The 20,320-nt window shown below is 42.9% G+C and overlaps 1 protein-coding gene across 1 annotated transcript; it reads right to left on the bottom strand.

Annotated features, from left to right (window-relative positions):
• Positions 1 to 1,650: 1,650 nt before the first annotated feature.
• Positions 1,651 to 19,898, bottom strand: LOC142184807 (RLA class II histocompatibility antigen, DP alpha-1 chain-like). Its single transcript, XM_075259894.1, has 5 exons — positions 19,788 to 19,898; positions 16,410 to 16,655; positions 6,955 to 7,239; positions 3,998 to 4,148; positions 1,651 to 1,842 (listed from the first exon to the last, which is right to left on the bottom strand). The coding sequence occupies exons 1-4, from the start codon at positions 19,858 to 19,860 to the stop codon at positions 4,006 to 4,008; spliced, it is 747 nt and encodes a 248-aa protein (XP_075115995.1). The 5' UTR covers positions 19,861 to 19,898; the 3' UTR covers positions 1,651 to 1,842; positions 3,998 to 4,005.
• Between the last annotated feature and the right edge of the window lie 422 nt (positions 19,899 to 20,320).

Here is a 20,320-nt window from a genome sequence, read left to right as displayed (position 1 = left end):
CTTCAGTTTTTAAAGGAAATATTATTCACTTCAATGTTACACAAAAATTAAACGTGTGTCTGTATTATAGCTTCAAATCCCAAGCCAACCAGGAGTTTGATCACCAGAACTAACTGCATCTTAGGTCCTTATAACACTGCTATTCTATATCCCTATGACATAAGTGATCAGACCCAGTGGTGAACCTAGCCTCTCTGCTGCCTAAGGCAGCCGCCTCACCTCACCTCATTAGCGGTGTGCTCCTGATCAAACTGGCCTGTGTTTGTGGTCATGGCACAAGCAGAAATGTCCCCGAATTACTCTGGAGGTATATGACAACACAGTATACACCTGTACACTAGTATGGAAGTTGTGCTGAGTTGAAATACAGCCATGTGCATGAGTCTTTACCTGTTGGGCCCTGAAAACGAGCTGCTTTATGGTATTGTAACACAGCAGTCAGATGTACATTGCTTTCAATGGGGCATAGACACCCAATATAAAATGGCAAGTTCTGATTTAACATACAGCCCTATCTATATATGGAGCTCCTATACGTGTTTATTTGGGATACAACATTGAAAGGGCTGAATTGTACGACATCTAAATTATAATACAAAAATATATGTATACTCAACTTAGTCAACTTATCAAATGCACAAGGTAGTGAAAAAAACTATTTAAATAGAAACAGTAATTTATTTAATAAGTCAATTGTGAAATTATTGATGCAGGGATCGTGATAAAAGGAGAATTCCCCAGATATTTTATTAGTAGCTTTGTCAATGTGTTTGTGATATATTAGTTCAGGACACTGGATTGTACCACAAGTCTATTTGTTACTGCACTGAAATTAGGGTTATTAAAATAAGGGTATTTAAAGTCCCACTCAGGCTTCATGGGTAAAACTGTCCCCTTCTTGACAATGGCTGGCCACCAATAACCTGAATGATAATTACCATCATCATCAGCAGAGTGACATTTCTAATCCCCCTTCTTTTTTGCTGCTGCCCTTCCCTTCCAAGTCACTGATCCTGAAGTCCAGATACAGGAGAGCAGCATTGATCTCCTAAAAGCACTGCCACTCTCCTGTATAGGAAAGCTGGGGGGGGGGGAGATTGTGATGGGTTACAGGATGCAGCGGCTCCAGGCTGGGAGGGCTAAAAATGGGCATCAGGAGCCACAAAGGAGAATTTTCTTATACGGTCCCCCCTCTCCTGGAAAATTCTGAGTGTATCCCTCTCAGGATTTACTGATCTGGAATGAAACACCAACTTTTGAGTAGAATTTGCACCCACTTCTGGAATGGGACAAGTTAAACTTACCTAAATTGTTTCTGAAAATCCAGCACAATCCATACAAATTTATGATATTTGGCAAATATGAATATTGAATTATGGGAATGACACCCTACTAGAACTAGAGCCTTCCTATAGGGAGCTTCATGGGCAGATCCTCGAATGTTTTCCTACATTGCTTTCTACAATACTAATATTATTTCATAGGTAATATGAGAGATCTGGTAAGAATGCAGAAGCTGAATATAGCAGGAAGCAAACACCTATATACATGGGAATGATCCAGACCGCGGACTGCGACAGTAGTCATAGATAGATCTGACAGGGTAGATAAGACTACAACAGAATGCAATAATATATAGTAACAACCCATGTACCCATGAATACTGGCGCAATCCACAACACACAGCAGGTATATGTAGAGTCCGGACGTCCATAGTGACCGGGGCCGACAGAACAGTCGCATCTCCAATCTGCATAGCAATCTTTATAGAAGCTCCTCAGGAATATTCAGGGATAAGCGGATCATCAGTGCGCTCAGCGATGTGTAACTGCTGTATAAAAGCTGCAAAATAAAATATATTACATATATCAGTAGGCCTGCACAGCAGCAACGCAACTTATTTCTACACAGTTAAATGTATTTTTATTATTAAGAATTCTCTAAGGCAGTGAAACTGACAAGATATCATATTAACCTACTAGATGAGCTGTAGTTACTGCACTACTAATGGTCAGACAGAACGATCAAAAGACAGCTCTATAACTCTGATATAAAGAAAAGAGCGCTGTCAATAAACAGCAGTCATGGGTTGTAGCTGTCATTATTATGGAGACAATATGAATGTCACTAATGTACTGGCAATGTATCTGGTGCCAATATCAGGGTGCTGTGACAGGCACTGTTAAAGGAAGCCTGTCACCAGAACCAGCATATCACCCCAGTCCTACAGATAGATAGGTTAGTGTCACCAGAACCAGCATATCACCCCAGCCCTGCAGATAGATAGGTTACTGTCACCAGAACCAGCATATCACCCCAGCCCTGCAGATAGATAGGTTACTGTCACCAGAACCAGCATATCACCCCAGCCCTGCAGATAGATAGGTTACTGTCACCAGAACCAGTATATCACCCCAGCCCTGCAGATAGATAGGTTACTGTCACCAGAACCAGCATATCACCCCAGCCCTGCAGATAGATAGGTTACTGTCACCAGAACCAGTATATCACCCCAGCCCTGCAGATAGATAGGTTACTGTCACCAGACCCAGCATATCACCCCAGCCCTGCAGATAGATAGGTTACTGTCACCAGAACCAGCATATCACCCCAGCCCTGCAGATAGATAGGTTACTGTCACCAGACCCAGCATATCACCCCAGTCCTGCAGATAAATAGGTTAGTGTCACCAGAACCAGCATATCACCCAGTCCTGCAGATAGATAGGTTAGTGTCCCCAGAACCAGCATATCACCCCAGCCCTGCAGATAGATAGGTTACTGTCACCAGAACCAGCATATCACCCCAGCCCTGCAGATAGATAGGTTACTGTCACCAGAACCAGCATATCACCCCAGCCCTGCAGATAGATAGGTTACTGTCACCAGAACCAGCATATCACCCCAGCCCTGCAGATAAATAGGTTAGTGTCACCAGAACCAGCATATCACCCCAGCCCTGCAGATAGATAGGTAACTGTCCCCAGAACCAGCATATCACCCCAGCCCTGCATATAGATAGGTTAGTGTCACCAGAACCAGCATATCACCCCAGTCCTGCAGATAGATAGGTTACTGTCACCAGTACCAGCATATCACCCCAGTCCTGCAGATAGATAGGTTACTGTCACCAGAACCAGCATATCACCCCAGCCCTGCAGATAGATAGGTTACTGTCACCAGACCCAGAATATCACCCCAGTCCTGCAGATAGATAGGTTACTGTCACCAGACCCCAGCATATCACCCCCAGCCCTGCAGATAGATAGGTTACTGTCACCTGAATCAAATGGGGATTTTTCCCTTGTAGATCACTACCTTCATTGCCGAGATGTCACCGTTTCTGTCAAAATGCCAATTAATTTGGAGCAATGAGTGAATTGCTGTTTACCTCTTTAGATCAATAGCAACACCTTCAGTGGGTTAATATGGTCTTTTCTGGTGACACTCCCTTTAAGGTGTACTGTTATAAAGACACTATAGCTGTCACTACTAAGACTAGGGTAGGACTATAATATATACAGTGCTCAGAGCAACAGTGGACACAGCCTTAGGTTTTGGTATCACCCCAGCTGTTCTTAGATGTGGAGGAGAAATGTAAGACGCCAGATAACCCACTTAATATAATACTGAAAAGTAACAATCTGAATGGATTTGTGGCGTTCATGCCCTTATAAAGCTGTGTTCACTTGTGTTTGACGTGCAAAATCCGCCCCCAAAAAACTCTCCCGCGACTGGATGCCGATGCAGTACACATGGAGTTTTCCGGCATCCAGTCGCGGCATACGCCAGATTTTTATGCGGATTGCACATCAAGATACAGTCCAAAAAACCCTGTGCGAATCTGGTTTAAAGATAACAAATATTAACTAGTCACTACACTAGTACTGCAGAAAGGCTGACGATACTGTGGGATGAGTGTGAACAATCATGGTAATTCTGGTGTATAAATGTAATACGATTGGACCTAGAGGTGAGTGAGATAAAGCAGACGATACCTGGACTATCAGTGGCCTCTATTTTGGTTATTTTTTAGTCCTTTGAAGATCAGGAAAATGCCGGCGACAATTCCAATGATCCCGACAGCGAGGCCCAGACCACACACGACATTCTCAGACGTCTCTGGCACATGGCTGGGAACATCCGGACCTGGAGAAAGAAGAGAAAATAAATGCATTAAATATCATAATAAAAACTGTTAAAGGGACTTTGTCAAGTCCACAGTGCCTCCCAATCTAATAGTGCTGTGAAGGGACCTTTATTAGGGGAAGAAACATACCTTAATGGCCAGAAACCATGAATATGCAAACCAGCCTGCAAGGGTATAAGGGGCTGGACCTGATTTCACAAGTACTCTAGCTCTCCTCTTGAATCAATTCCATAAGAGAGCCAGAAGCCTGCCCCTGATGCCCTCATAGCCTAATTTACATATCCATACCAAAATTATTTTCTCTGAATTGCTTCATTAATTATTGGCCACCAAGGTATGTTTCTGCTCCAATTAAAGGCTGCTCGCTCTTTATGGCTTTACTACTGGCGTGAAGGCATTTTGGACCTGACAGGTTCCCATTAATGGTGGAATGTAGAAAATGTTATGCATTACATAGATTATTAAAGGAACATTTCCATCTCATGAAGCAATGACATAACACTATTATATGACATCACTTTATGATCATAGAGGATAAAGTTACAAACAGGACTTTTTCTCCGCTGATTTTGGGCAGAAACATGGCAGGTCCTATTAGGGTAGATTCACATGGGGGTTTTTTGGATCGGAATTGGGTAGCCGCAACTGAAAGCCGCACACCCTGCTTCGGATTAGGCCCAATGAATGGACCTAGTCCAGAGGAGGGAGTGTCTTCAGGCCGAATCGCGAGGTGACTCGACCTGAAGAATGAACATCTCGACCTGAGCAGCTCTCATTGATTTCAATGGGAGTCGTCTTTTTGGTCAGTGTTTTGAGGCAACTACGGCCTCAAAACCCTGACAAAAAGGGCCCCTTCACACGGAGGATACGCTGGCTGATTCTCAACATGTAAACATTCCAAATCAGCAGCGTTTATAACAGATCCCATTGCTTTCTATGGGAGCCAGCATACGTGCACTCCCCATAGAAATGAATGGAAAAAAGCAGCCCATTCAGTTCTATGGGGAGCGCAAACCCTGTGTGAACTTACCCTTATAGTTTATGGGGTCCACAGGTTTATGCAGGTAACCACTTTTTAAGTGGATTGGGTTTGCTTTTTTCAGATCCCCAAGCAGACCAGAAGAACGGAAACCCAAACACTAGTGTGAACCTAGTGTAAATCAGCTAACAAAAGCTGATGAAAGCTGATGATTTCTTTTTTGGAATAGCCAAGTCACAGTTCTGAGATTATTTCAACCCAGATGCTCTGGCATGACCTGAGGAGGGCTGTGCACACGAGGCATCCTGGAAATAAGGATGAACTGAAAAACATTTGCAAGGAGGAATGATCAAAAATTCAAGGGTTCCCTTACATTTTCTCCCTGCACTGTGGATGTTTCTTGTTATGCTCAATAAATGAGCAACATTGAGTAACATGATTAACCAACACAAAAATTCAGGGAATGCTAAAGGATTCACTTACTTATCTTGTAAATGTATGTAAGTACATAGCAATAATTTGTGCCACAAGAATGGTGTATTCAATTAATAAATCTGAAGTATTTTATGAATCCATCTAGCCAATTCCCCTTTCCAGACACTTCACAAAACCAGAAATGAATGTGGAACATTAGAACACTTGGAATTTTGGATCAATTTGAGAAGTTGTCTAAAACGCATAATAACTCTTGCTTAGGCTGAAACCCCACATTGTGGAAACACAAGTTTTTTTGTTGCAGATTTTGCTGCAGTTTTTTTTTAGCCAAAGTCAGCAGTGGATTGAGCAGAAGGAAGACATATAAGAACTTCCTAGAAACAACAAAATCTGCAACAAAAGAAGCTGCGTTTCCGCAACATGGGGCCTCAGCCTTATACAGTCTTTTGAGATTATCGATTTTAGTGGCGTTTTTGTCATCAGTGTTGTTAGTAACCAGAAATATAACATTGATTAATACCATTGTAAATGCTGTTTACACCTTTAAAACTTTAACGCAAATTAATTCTAAATACACTCCTCAAAAAATAAAGGGAACACTCAAATAACACACCCTAGATCTGAACTTTCTACAAAACAAAGTATTCAATGAGAATATTTCATTCATTCAGATCTAGGGAAAAAAAAAAATAATAATAATAATAATTTTTTACACAATGTGTGGATGAAATTAAGTGAAATCTCATTTACTATGCTGAGGCTATAAATCACTGCCTTTTTTTACGCTGCTTTTCCAGCTAAAATGATGCATGCTGTATGGCCTCAGTTGTGTTCAAACATCTGCATTTTGTGGACCTGTGAGGTCCATGCTAATCTCAGACTGCATATAGACCTATTTCTTTTAGCCCCTTCCTGCTGCAGCCATTTTTTTTTATTTGAGGCTGACATCACACAGGGTTTTTTGAACCAGATTTTGACGCGGAATCTTCCTCAGAATCCAGTCCAAAAAAACATCTCCCATTGACTTTGATGAGAGTCGTGCACTTCCTTTTTCTGCAAGCGGTTTCTTCCCGCTCATGGAAAAAAGAAGCGACCTGCCCTTTCTTGCCACGGATTCCACAGCTGAATCAGCCACGAGCGTCTGGCAGAATGACACTCCCTCCCAACTAAGCTCATTCATTTGGGCCTAATGTATAGCAGAATGCCGCGGCTAACCACAGGAGGCGTTTTTTGGACCGGATTCTGTCCAATTTCGCCCGTGTGAACTCAGCCTTACTCCCCTGTGGGTCCATATCTGTCCACCTTTCACTGACTCATGGAAATCTGCAGCGTGGAGTGTGATCTGTGACTGCAGATTGCAAATGTGAATGAAGCCTTATAGTATTACTTACTCCACATCCTGTTGGTGGGGTTATCAGGCAGTCCGGCATGTTCCACAGAACAGGTGTAGACATCGCCCTCTGCTGGGATGGTGGCCAAATAGGAGAATTTGTAATAAGACGAATCCGATGCAAAGTAATAGTCGGTGTCTGACACTCCTTCTGTCACAGGCTGGGTATTCTTCAGCCAACTCATCTTGATAACAGGGGGAAAGATTTGCTTGATGAAACAGATGAGTGTGTTGGGCTCGTTCAGGACCACCGGCTCCTCTGTAAAGACGTGTATTATGGGGGTGACTGGAAGACAAACACATCACAATCACTATCTCATTATATCCTTCATTATTTTAGATCAAAGGGGTTGTCCGGGATAAGCAGGTTTTTTGCAAGGGTACTGGGGAAGGTAAAAAAAAATGGTATAATTGACATGTTGTGATTTCCAAAACCATGCCGGTTTTGGAAATTGCAGCTTGTCCAATAGGCATTTCTTTTCTGCAAAGTGGGCATGGGATTTGCTAGAATCCCATCCACTTTGCCTGCACTGTAAAAGGCTGGTGTTTCTGCCGCAGGCAAAGTATGGCATTTCTGTTCCGTGGGGCTCCGGCCTTAGGGTATGTTCACTCTGACTTTTTTGGAGGCTGAAAAAATCTGCTTCAGGAATTAGTAAACTTTTTTGACGCATTTTATTACATGATGTGGTTTTTGCAGTGTTTTTTGCTCCAGCACACTGTATGGACCTAGAAAAATGCTAGCAGTTTGTGATGCGGCTTTTGCAACCATGTCACATTGGGAGGCATTTTTTGAGTCGGATTCTGCCTCAAAATCAGCCTGCAAAAAAATCAATGTGAACATACCTTCAGTGGGGTTTTTTTTATGTTTGTTATGTACCAGGAGAGGAACATAATATTTTGGGGGCAACTGCAGGGGGGCCTTTAAACTTTGGGGGTAGCTTGAGGGAAAAATTAAACCATAGCTCCCAACCATACCGGATCCAGAGTGACAGTCCCAGTTTTTCACTGCTGTCCCAGATATCATGCGGTTTGTCCTGCTATGTCCCTGAAGTGTTTTGCTGTTAACAAACTTTACAACCAGCTCTAATCTCAGGGTAGGGTAAAGGCTAAATGGTAGATGTTAAATCCTAGTGGGCTAAAGGACCTTTGATGATGCCATGACCATATGATCTTGTGTGGGCAGAGCTACTCTCGATACTACAGGACACTGTGTAGGATTTAGCTGTCTGCTTGAAAAATCGGACATCTTTGAAAACGGACACTTAAGGACACTACATAATATCCCATTTAAAGGGGCCACATGGTGGCTCAGTGGTTATCACTGCAGCCTTACAGCGCTGGAGTCCTGGTGCTCAAATCCCGCCAAGGGCAGAAAACCATCTGCAAAGAGTTTGTATGTTCTCCCCGTGTTTGCATGGATTTCCATCCCATATTCCAAAGACACACTGATAGGGAAAAATGTGCATTGTGAGCTCTATGTGGGGCTCACAATCTACATTTAAAAAAATAATAATAATAATAATCATATCCCATTTAAAATCATGCAAATTGTAAACGGACACAGCTAGTGTCCGATGCTAAAATCTTGTGTGTACTTTAGCTGCGGACACCGTCGATAGTGTGAACCCAGCCTAAAAGGAAACTGATGGAAGGAAAGGAGGATAGAATAGACAACATGTGTGAGCAAGAGGGGGCAACTGAAGGCAGATGAAGGGGGGCATTAAATTGGTGGCAGATGTAGGGGGCTATTAAACTGGGGCAGATGATAGAGGACATTAAATTGGTGGCAGATGAAGGAGGGACATTAAACTGGGGGCAGGTGGAGTGTGACATTAAATTGGTGGCAGATGAAGAGGAACATTAAAATGGAAACATATGGAGGGGGACATTAAACTGAGGCAGGTGGGAGGGGGTATTAAACTATGGGGTAGCTGGAGGGTGACATTAAACAGTGAGGTAGTTAGATGGGGATATTAAACTGGGGCAGCTGGAGGGGAACATTAAACTATAGGGCATTATTTAATGTCCCCCTCTAGCTGCCCCAGTTTAAAGGGATTCTACCATTAAAACCTTTTTTTTTGAGGGTAAGACGTCGGAGTAGCCTTTAGAAAGCCTATTCGTCTCTTACCTTTAGATGTGATCTTCGCTGCGCCGTTTCTTAGAAATACCATTTTTTACCGGTAAGCAAATGAGTTCTCTCACAGCAATGGGGGCGGGCACCTGCGCTCAAACAGCGATGAGGGCGTCCTCACCGCTGCCAGAGAAGTGTCTCCAAGCGCCGCCTCCTTCTTCATCCGCAGCGTCATCTTCTGGCGCAGGCTTGTAACTTCTAGGCCTCGGGCAGAGCAGACTGCGCAGGCGCACAGGTCACGGGAAAATGGCCACTTGCACAGTATTGTTAGCGGCCAATGTTCCGTGGCCTGTGCGCCTGCGCAGTCTGCTCTGCTCTGCTAGAAGTTACGAGCCTGCGCCGGAAGAAGACATTGAAGATGACGTGGCAGACGAAGAAGGAGGCAGCACTGTAGACACTTCTCTGGCAGCAGTGGTGACGGCCACTTGCTGTTTGAGCACTGGGGCCCGCCCCCATCACTGTGAGAGAACTCATTTGCATACTGGTAAAAAACGGTGCAGCGCAGTGGAGACCACGTCTAAAGGTAAGAGACGAATAGACTTTCTAAAGGCTACTCCGACGTCTTATCCACAAAAAAAGGTTTTAATGGTAGAATCCTTTTAATGTCCCCTAGTTTCTAATGGAAATTGACCAATCGAGCACCCTTGTGTGAATAAGGGAAACCCAAACACAAATTACTGCGCTTGACCTGATGAAATTTGATGCAATACTTTATTGTAGACACGTTATAATACATACAACGCCTATGTTAGCGTTTCGAGGTTCACGTCCCCTTTTTCAAGTGATGAACAAAAAATACAGAGGACCGTGCACAAACATATAAAAGGGTCCAATCACTTGCAGCACTCAAACATTGATAATAAAACAATATGCAAGATTAATTTTTGCATTAAAAACCTGCTTAATAATGTTTCAAATTCAATAGATATATCAGTAATTTGACTATATTAAAAATCATTATAAAACAAACAATGTCTGTATGCACAGTGTTGGCCAAAAGTATTGGCACCCCTGCAATTCTGTCAGATAATACTCATGTTCTTCCAGAAAATGATTACAATCACCAATTCTTTGGTATTATTATCTTCATTTAATTTGTCTTCAATGGAAAACCACAAAAAGAATTGTCAAAAAGCCAAATTGGATATAATTCCACAGCAAACATAAAAAATGGGGTGGTCAAAAGTATTGGCACTGTTTGAAAAATCATGTGATGCTTCTCTAATTTGTGTTATTAACAGCACCTGTTACTTACCTGAGGCACCTAACAGGTGGTGGCAATAACTAAATCACACTTGCAGCCAGTTGAAATGGATTAAAGTTGACTCCACCTCTGTCCTGTGTCCTTGTGTGACCACATTGAGCATGGAGAAAAGAAAGAAGACCAAAGAACTGTCTGAGGACTTGAGAAGCAAAATTGTGAGGAAGCATGAGCAATCTCAAGGCTTCAAGTCCATCTCCAAAGACCTGAATGTTCCTGTGTCTACCGTGCTCAGTGTCATCGAGAAGTGTAAAGCCCATGGCCCTGTGGCTAACCTCCCTAGATGTGGACGGAAAAGAAAAATTGACGAGAGATTTCAACGCAAGATTGTGCGGATGGCGGATAAAGAACCTCGACTAACATCCAAACAAGTCCAAGCTGCCCTGCAGTCTGAGGGTACAACAGTGTCACCCCGTACTATCCAGTGTCAGCATCTGAATGAGAAGGGACTGTATGGTAGGAGACCCAGGAAGACCCCACTTCTTACCCAGAGACAGAAGCCAGGCTGGTGTTTGCCAAAACTTACCTGAGAAAGCCAAAACCGTTCTGGAAGAATGTTCTCTGGTCAGATGAGACAAAAGTAGGAAAAGGCCTCAACATAGAGATTACAGGGAAAAAAGAGGCCTTCAAAGAAAAGAAGACGCCCCCTACAGTCAGACATGGCGGAGGTCCCTGATGTTTTGGGGTTGCTTTGCTGCCTCTGGCACTGGACTGCTTGACCGTGTGCATGGCATTATGAAGTCTGAAGACGACCAACACATTGTGCAGCATCATGTAGGGCCCAGTGTGAGAAAGCCGGGTCTCCCTCAGAGGTCGGGGGTCTTCCAGCAGGACAAGGACCCAAAACACACTTCAGGTCAGCACTAGAAAATGGTGGTGAGAGAAAGCCCTGGAGACTTGTAAAGTGGCAGCAATGAGTCCAGCCCTGAATCCCATAGAACACCTGTGGGGGAGGGGGAGAGATCTCTTGGTGGCAGTTTGGAGAAGGCCCCCTTCACATCTCAGGGGGGACCTGGAGCAGTTTGCCGAAGAAGAATGGTCTAAGATTCCAGCAGAGCCTTGTAAGAAACTCATTGCTGGTTAGCGGAAGCGGTTGTGCGCAGTTATTGTGTCTAAAGGTTGTGCTACCAAGTATTAGGCTGAGGGCGCCAATACTTCTGTCCGCACCAGTTTTGGAGTTTTGTGTAAAATGATCAATGATGTGACTTTTTTTCATTCTTTTTTGTGTTTTTTCATTGCAAGCAAAATAAATGAAGATATTACCAAAGAGTTTGTGCTTGTAATCATTTTCTGGAGACACCGAGGATTATCTGACAGAATTGCAAGGGGGGGGGGGGGGCATACTTTTGGCCAACACTGTACCTGTTATCCAAACAGAATCTACCTACGGGGTCTCACTGCGTGTCTCACAAATACAGCGTCCATGTGGTGTATGTGTGTTTATATATCAACTAAAGCCTGCAAGGTCCATTGCGCATGCGCAACACGGACATTACGTGCATATGAATATAACACTATCTAGCTGTCTAATAGTCTCCTCAGTTTTGATAGCCTTCACTTCCAAAAATAGAAGAAAAACGTGTCATTTAGACCATGGGTCCCCAACTGCTGGACCGCGGGGCATGTTGCACAGTCCACGTACCGGTGGCGAGGAGTCAGCAGCACTGACACTTAGTTGTTGCTTATCGGGATAAGGTGAACAAAGTGCGGGGTTGAGCCGGGACCCGCTGTAGGTCCGGGATTCTAGTACTATGCAGGACATGCAGCGGGTTTTGGCTCCACCCCGCACTCGCCTACCAAGCTTTGGGCAAATATATTACACGTGACTTGTCCCTGTGATGTGTAATGTAGCTGTAGTGAGGTTAATAGCAGCGTTAGGAGTGAGATCCGTCATCAGTAGCCATCTTCATAACAGTGTCCGTCATCAGTAGCCATCTTAGGCGCACTTAGGCCCACTGAGGCGTTTAGCACCTCCCTGTGCTGAACTCCTAGTTACACCTCTGCCCAAAATCCCACTGATTCTGCCTTATGGTGACTTGAGTCACATTAAATATAATAAAAATTCTATAGTTTGCACTTTCTCTTGTGTTTTCATATGTACATGATTCTAATCTACACCCCCATGCTTAACCCCGCCCCCACCGGGCCATAAAAAAATTGTCTTGCTGAAACTGGTCCCTGGTGGAAAAAAGGTTGGGGACCACTGATCTAGACAATACAGAAGGATTAGAAGAAATTGTACTAGTGATGAGGACTACCTAGCACGAAGCAAAACCGTGACAAAAAGGTTTAAGGAAAAGAACAATCCCAACTAAATAATTCAAGTGAAAAAAGCTAGGGCAGGGAAACTAACACAAAGAGAATGCCTTAACTCGAGTAGAAATACTGAGACAGATTCATATAAACATAATTTTATAATCACAAATCAATCAGGTAGATTTTGTGCAAACATTGGCACATACTGCAAAATGATAAATATGTGAAAGGCACTTTACCGAGTCAGTGTGGTATAAGGCGGCTTTCACACAGAGTTTACGCTCCGCTCATTCAGACACATAAACACATGTCAAAGTGACCGCTGTAAAACACAATCCCATAGACTTCAATGGGTGTCGGTCTTACGCGCGCTACACATTGAAATCAATGGGAGACTTTTATACTCATTGATTTCAATGCATAGCGCGCGTAAGAGTGGCACACATTGAAGTCTAATGGATTATTTTTTACAGCGGTCACTTTGACACGTGTTTACAGTACGTGTCTGAATGAGCGGAGTGTAACTTCATGTGAAAGCAGCCTTACATTTAGAAGGGCTTGCACAGTCAAGAGCATAGTAGCACCCTGCAAAATAAGAGAACCATTATTTACTAACAAAACCAAGGTTATAGATGTGGCAGCGCCAAGTGCAAATGTTGTTTCAATATATCACATGAAGCCACAGAAGTTGTAAGCACAGTAACTAGTTTTGAGCCTATCTTGACTTTTCAGGATCGATTTTAAAATCCAATTTCCGATCATTTTTCATTCGAACCCGATCTCAATCCCAATTCTGATCCCAATGCAAGTCAATGGGATTTTTTTTACTAATCGGAGATCGGATTTTAAAAGCAATCCTATTCACTATACAGCATGGAATCTAACAATTGAACGCTTTAATTGTTATAATCCACGCTGTGTAGTGAATCACTAAGTAGCCAGAGGATTTTTTTTTAGTCCCCCCTGGTGTCCACTTACCTGCAGAGATGGCTGGTATTCTTCTTCGCCTCGCTGCCGCTCCACACTGCTCTTCTCGCTTCGCTGCCCCCTCCTTGCCAGGTTAGGAGAGTGTGGGAGGGTTAGGAGAGTGTGAGCGGGTACTGGGAAGGGAGACGTCACATCTCCCCACCCTGTACCCGCCCACACTCTCCTAAGCCACAAGCCCCGCCTTCCTAGCTCTTTAAACACTAACCTGGGAGGCGGGGCAGGGAGGCGAGAAGAGCAGCGTGAAGCGACAGCGAGGTGAAGAAGAAGGAGAACACCGGGCACCAGACCAGCCATCTCTGCAGGTAAGTAGCTACTAGTGATGTTAGTTTAGTCTCCCATTAGAATGAATGGAGGCAGCTGGCGCGCAGAGGGTTAAGGCTGTGTGCCGGCTGCTTCCATTCATTCCTATGGATCTGCAGCAGAGCCTTCACACTGAATATACACTATATACTCAGTGTGAAGGCTAAGCAAAGCATTGTGGGAAATAGTCACCGATCTCGATCCCACCTAAAAAGATCGTGTTCGGGATTCCGATCACGATTGTGAATTTTTCTCGATCGCCGATCAGAATCTGATTTTTTTCTGAACACGATCGCTCAACCCTAAGGCTGTATTCACACAGAGTAACGCCAGCCGTTTTTTGTGTGCTTTTTGCACATAGCGCCACGTTAACGTGGCGCTATGTGCAAAAAGCACACAAAAAACGGCTGGCGCTGCTCTGTGTGAATACAGCCTAACAGTAACTAATGAGTCCTTTTCTATCAAAACTAAACTTGACTGTGCCTTCTCTTACGTGGTCTATGTTCTAACCTGTCCATGTGGTCTCCAGTGTGGGCCGCACAACTATGTGTCTGCGGGAGAGAATCAATAAACATTGTTCCAACGTGCTAAAGGGTTATGAAAAACATAGTGTTTTTCATAAAGTATTGCATCAAATTTCTTCAGGTCAAGCGCAGTAATTTGTATTTGATTTTCCCTTTATTCACACAAAGGTGCTCAATTGGTCAATTTCCATTGGATTCTACCGCTCAGTCTCTGGACTGTTGTGATTACTGCTGCTATTAGCACCTGCTACTATATATGGAGTAGTAACCCCTACAAGGTGTCTACCTAATTGACATCATCGAAAATTCCTACGGATCAGCTCGCTGCATTGATTTTCCTTGCCCCTCTAGTTTCTGTCAGTTTAAACTGGGGCACCTGGAGAGGGACTTAATACTGTGGGGCAATTGGAGGGAAACGTTATAATGTTGGGGGTATAATGTACGGGTGACTGTAGGAGGATTATACTGTGTGGGGTACGTGCAAAAATGGATGAGAATGGGTGGAGTCAACATAGAAGTGGGTGGAGCTAAATTTTCCGCTGTGCACATAGTGCACTGCACATTTTGTCCATCAGGGCACATTATAGTGTGGGGTCATACCACATCAGGATGACTGTAGGGGCATTATACTGTGTGTGGGCACAAAAGAGAAATGGATGGGAATGGGTGGTGTCAAAGTGGAAGTGGCTAAATATGTTAGTGCACATTCTAATGTAGTGAGGTAAGTCCACAAATCAAAACCTGGTTATAGCCACGCCCTGTAGATTAATACCAGGTTCACACAGGAGCTTTTGGGAATCCTCGTCAAAATCCGGCTCAAAAAACCGCCCCCCATTGAAAACAATGGGTTCCTTTTTCCGCAAACAGTTTGTTCCCGCTAGTGGGAAAAAAAGCGACACGTGGCCTCTGCGTCAAAATCAAAATCTAAAAAACTCCCGTGTGAACCCGGCCTAACATGCATCAGTAGTTTGCAGTGATGTTATATCACGATTTACAAAAGATCTTGAGTACGTTTATCTATGTGTTTTTTTGTGTTTTATGTTGCAGACAAAATTGATTATTTCTGAAAATTGCTGCAAATATAGCAAACTGACTGTGATACATGTCCTAGCCTACATTCTACAAATCAAATGTATGTTTTGTTGAAAAAGAGAGCATGGCAAAGGCTGAAAGGTACCACTTAGGCTAGGGCTATACAACATTTGTTGCGCACTAACGTGAAGTGAGTATGCGAGGCATTCATTCCTATGGTGTTGAATGTGACATGCAGAAAAATACAACCTGGCTTGACTTTATGTCACATGTCAATGTCACATGCAACAATGCTCCCATAGACAGCAATTGTGTTGTATACAACAGAGTGTTGTGTGCGACACCAACTGCTGTCTATACAGTCTTTGCTGTAATTTATCATAATGTTCAGATTATTATTTTTTTTAAATTCATATTTATTTGTGCAGGTGTAAAAACAGTTCATTTCCATATTTAAAGTTTACATACATATATGTATAACCATGCAATTGCAGGTGCATACATGTCGCAGCAAAATCACATTGTGCAGCACCGATTGGGTCTCATTAAAGTCATGAAAAATGTATGCAATTTATAATCATGCAACTTTGTTACCATGTAGTCCTAATCTTATAGTGATAAACTACAGATCTAAACCCAGCACCTTAGGTAATTTTACACTGTAGATTTTGTCTGCCATATGCTACTCTTGTCATAAACTGTGTATTTGCCCTATGTAAGCTGAGTTTTCATTGGTGATTTTGTTCATTTTTCCCCTCTCGACTTCAGAGAGGAAAAAGTATAGACAACAATACATGACTGCCTTGTATACAGTGTCATGATGGTTTCCGTACAAATTTTAGGAGTATTTTTTGTAGAAATTATTAGCTAAAAATCTTTACATTGCATTAGGTATATATTGTAATAAAGTGTTACTTTCAGATATAGATGGCATTGGCTTATTTTTCTATATCTAGAATCAGTACCTGGTATTGCTGCTGTGTTGTTTGATCTCTGCATGTCTATTTTCAGATTCTGAGCCAGGACGGCTCTGTTTTGTAGGGCACCAGCAGCCTCAAAACTCGCCAGTTCTCCAAACTGCGGCAGTCTCCATCTCGTCTCTTGCTTGTCATAATTTACATTAAATAGCTCGTCATCATCAAACTGGAAAGCGAACTCTGCACTCGGCAGCTGAGTCTGATAGAATTCTGACTGGATCAGAACATTCCCCACTGGTGAAGGAAACACATTCACAGGATGAGTCTCACGTAATAACATGGTGGACAGATTGTCTGCTTGTAGAGTTAATGGATAGGTGGCCAGGTTTGACCTGAATATTCCAAATATTTTTTTTAACCACTTCAGTACCGGTCAATTTGTGCTCCCGGACCAGACACATTTTCAGGTTTTTTTGTATGTGCGGTTTTGAGGGCTGTAACACTTTTCTCATACGTCTCATTCAACTAATTTTTTCAGGGACACATAGGGCTTTATTTTTATGTTGTTTTTGTTTTTGAATGTGTTTTAATTTTTTTTATATCCGGGAAAATATAAACATAATAGGAGGGAAATTGTGTCTGGTTTTCACTTTATTTATTTTTTTATTTAATAACACAAAGTGTGACTGAGAAACTTTATAAAATAGTTTTTCCTCTCCGTTACGGTAATTTTTATTTTGTATAGTGTTATCTGGGGTGGGGCTATAACCTTTAATAACAGCGTTTTATTAGTGTATTTTATGTATTTTTTTAAATTATTTTATTTTCATTTTTTAAATTTTTGTATTAGATTTTATTTTTTTATTTTTTTTATTTTTTCAGATTGTGTCCCCATAAGATGATAAGAGACCTTTGGGGACATCTGATGACTTTTTTTTTTTTTGTTAGGGAGGCTGATGTCTCCTATAAATGAGGCTGCTACCACTGAGGTCCATCACAGGCCTTAGCAGTGACCCCAAGCAAATAATGTCATGGAAGAGGCTGAGAGAAAGTACCGGACACTGTGAGGAGGCCCAAAAGCGGTCACGGAAGGTGAGTATGAATATTTTATATATACCTCCCTTGAACCTCCATCCATTAGGCTCCGTTCCCACGTGTCAGAGTGAGGCGCTTCAAAACAGATCCCATTGACTTCAATGGGTGCCGGCTTACGCGCCTTACACATTGAAATCAATGGGTTACAAAGTCTCCCCTTGATTTAAATGTGTAGCGTGTGTAAGCCGGCACCCATTGAAGTCAATGGGATCTGTTTTGAAGCGCCTCACTCTGACACGTGTTTACGTGTCAGAATGAGCGGAGCGTTACTTCATGGGAATGGAGCCTGACGCTAGGTTCACACCTGCGTTCATCTGTTCGTTCTGTGGTTTCCGTCTTCTGCATGCCAGAAGTCGGAAAGCTCAGGCCGGGTCCGGCCGTGAGCGGCGGTGAGCGTTTTAGGCTCTCCGCCGCGAAACCGGATTTTTTAATCCGGACACAGAGTACTGCATGTCCGACTCTGTGTCCGGATTATAAAACCCGGTTTCGCGGCGGAGAGCCTAAAACGCTCACTGCCGCTCACGGCCGGACAGCTTTCTCATCCATTCAAATGAAAGAGTCCTGCAGGTTTCCGTATCCTGCCTCTGTTTTAGGCAGGAAACGGAAACCTGAACTACGGAGAGGAGAACGCTGATGTGAACGAGCCCTTAGACTCTAGGGTCTGAAGTCACTCCAGAGAATAATAATGTTACTTTAACTTTGACAAAACTTTGTTTTTCTTAGAGAGACAGAAATTGTATACCTGTAGATACATTCCTAGCAGCCCTAGTATATAGTCCTAGGAACCCTGGCAGTGTCCATGAGATATACTTTTAGCAGAAATGGAAGAACCCCCTATGCCACAATAGTGGCATAAAATAGTTTCAAATTAGTGATCTGTGACTATTTAAAGGGGCTCTATCAGCAAAATTTTGCTGTATGAGCCCCACATATGCGTGAATAGCCTTTAAAAAGTCTATTCAGGCACCGCTAATCTTATTTTAAACCCCGCTCCTGTTTTAAAATAAAACTATAAAAACATATATGTAAATCATACCTTTGCATGCACAGGGGGCGGTCGTGCACGATCCGACGTCATCTTCAGTCCCGCCTTCCTCTTCTTTCTTCTTCCAGTGACGTCCTCCTGTCCTGGCTCTTCTCCGCCTTCATCTTCTGTTCTTCCAGAGTGAAGACATTCGCGAGCGAACTGCGCATGCTCACGTAGTTCTAAGGGATACTTCGAACTACAGCAAAAATGGCGCCAGCAGTAGCCCTCCGGAGAGAGCACTACTGTGCACGTGCGGGATTTGAATGCAACCTGCTGCAAGAACAGAAGATGAAGGCGGAGAAGAGCCAGGACAGGATGACGTCGCTGGAAGAAGAAAGAAGAGGAAGGCGGGACCGAAGATGACGTCGGATCGTGCACAACCTGTGCATGCAAAGGTATGATTTACATATATGTTTTTATAGTTTTATTTTAAAACAGGAGCGGGGTTTAAAATAAGATTAGCGGTGCCTGAATAGATTTTTTAAAGGCTATTCATGCATATGTGGGGCTCATACAGCAAAATTTTGCTGATAGAGCCCCTTTAAGGCCACTTGCCTTCACAAGTTACAATTTTGCAGTGGCCTTGCCACGTTGCCACATCAAAAGTGGGTGGCAATGGGGGTTTTGTGTTGCCAATGCTTCTGCCCACACCATATTCATTACCATGTACGCCACAATAGCGCTGTAAATTATGGCAGAATGTGCAGCAGCCCTAGAAACACCAATTTTGATTAATTCCCCCAGTGTAAAAGTAGCTTTTTCATTTACATATGTGTTGTTTGGATATTTCTCAAAATAATTGTTAATCAACACAAAATATGTTATAAAATAAAATGTAACTAAAATGTGTCATGTAAAAATATGCAAGTGACCCTAGGTTCACAGCGGCGCTCAGGATCCTGTTTCTTTAAAGGATCATAGTTTACAGAAATTAACATGGAGTAATTGATAGATTCTTTTATACAACACCTGAAAACAACATACAACTATTCAGTAAAAAATGATGCATCATTCTATGTGACAATTTCATCCTACATTATTATATCCCCCCTAGATTCACATTAGTGTGAAGGAAGACTTTTCACTGATTTTAAATGGATTCTGCAGCAAGGAGACTCCAACATACAGTAGCTGTAAAACTGGTCTTACACCCCTGGTTCCTGTATAATAGAGTATAGCACTATAATACTTTGTATCCTCCTTATAGCACTATATACTTTATATCCTCCTTATATCATTATAGTACTATATATCCTCCTCACAGCACTATATACTACTGTATATATCCTCCTTCTCCCACTTACCTCTCACTGCCTCGCTGACTCTCAGGCACAATACACAGATCAGAGCTAGATACTTGTGTCTTCTCCCCGACATCTTATTCCTGTAATGTAGAAATAATCCTGCAGAGATCCGGAGTCCTCTAATACTAAATAACCACATAGAGGACAGTAGAGGATAGGCTTCACTTCCTCATCCAATAACATTACTGTAGCGTCTGACCTCATAGTCTCTAGGTAGACTTATTCTCCTACAAGCTCATTTACCATGTGTGCTATACAGTAGAATAACTAAAGTCTTGTGAACCCAGATGCAAACTTTTGTACGGGGCCTCTTACCCCCTATCTACAGAAAGTTCTTGATAGTAACAGTTACAGGTGCTACCGTGGTATCTTAGATACTTGAGAGGAATACAGCTGTAGTACCCACCACTGCATTTATCAAGAATATGATTAATGAGGCCTTGTTCACATCTGCATTGGTAATCTGTTTGGGTGAATCCGCATGGGGACCCCCGAACAGACTACTGAACGCATTGGCAAGCGGTGTGCAGTGA

The sequence above is a fragment of the Leptodactylus fuscus genome, chromosome 11 (assembly GCF_031893055.1).
Source record: "Leptodactylus fuscus isolate aLepFus1 chromosome 11, aLepFus1.hap2, whole genome shotgun sequence".
NCBI lineage: Eukaryota > Metazoa > Chordata > Amphibia > Anura > Leptodactylidae > Leptodactylus > Leptodactylus fuscus.
The sequence above is the reverse complement of the archived record's forward strand: the minus strand, read 5'-3'. Positions and strand labels throughout refer to the sequence as shown.

Excerpts from the sequence above, each read along its gene's own strand:
- LOC142184807 (XM_075259894.1), bottom strand. The coding sequence starts at position 19,860 with ATGTCGGGGAGAAGACACAAGTATCTAGCTCTGATCTGTGTATTGTGC. Across the intron at positions 16,656-19,787 it reads AGTCAGCGAGGCAGTGAGAG|TGGGGAATGTTCTGATCCAG; the intron begins GTAAGTGGGAGA and ends TTCCTTCACCAG. Across the intron at positions 7,240-16,409 it reads CAACACAGCAGCAATACCAG|TCACCCCCATAATACACGTC; the intron begins GTACTGATTCTA and ends TTTGTCTTCCAG.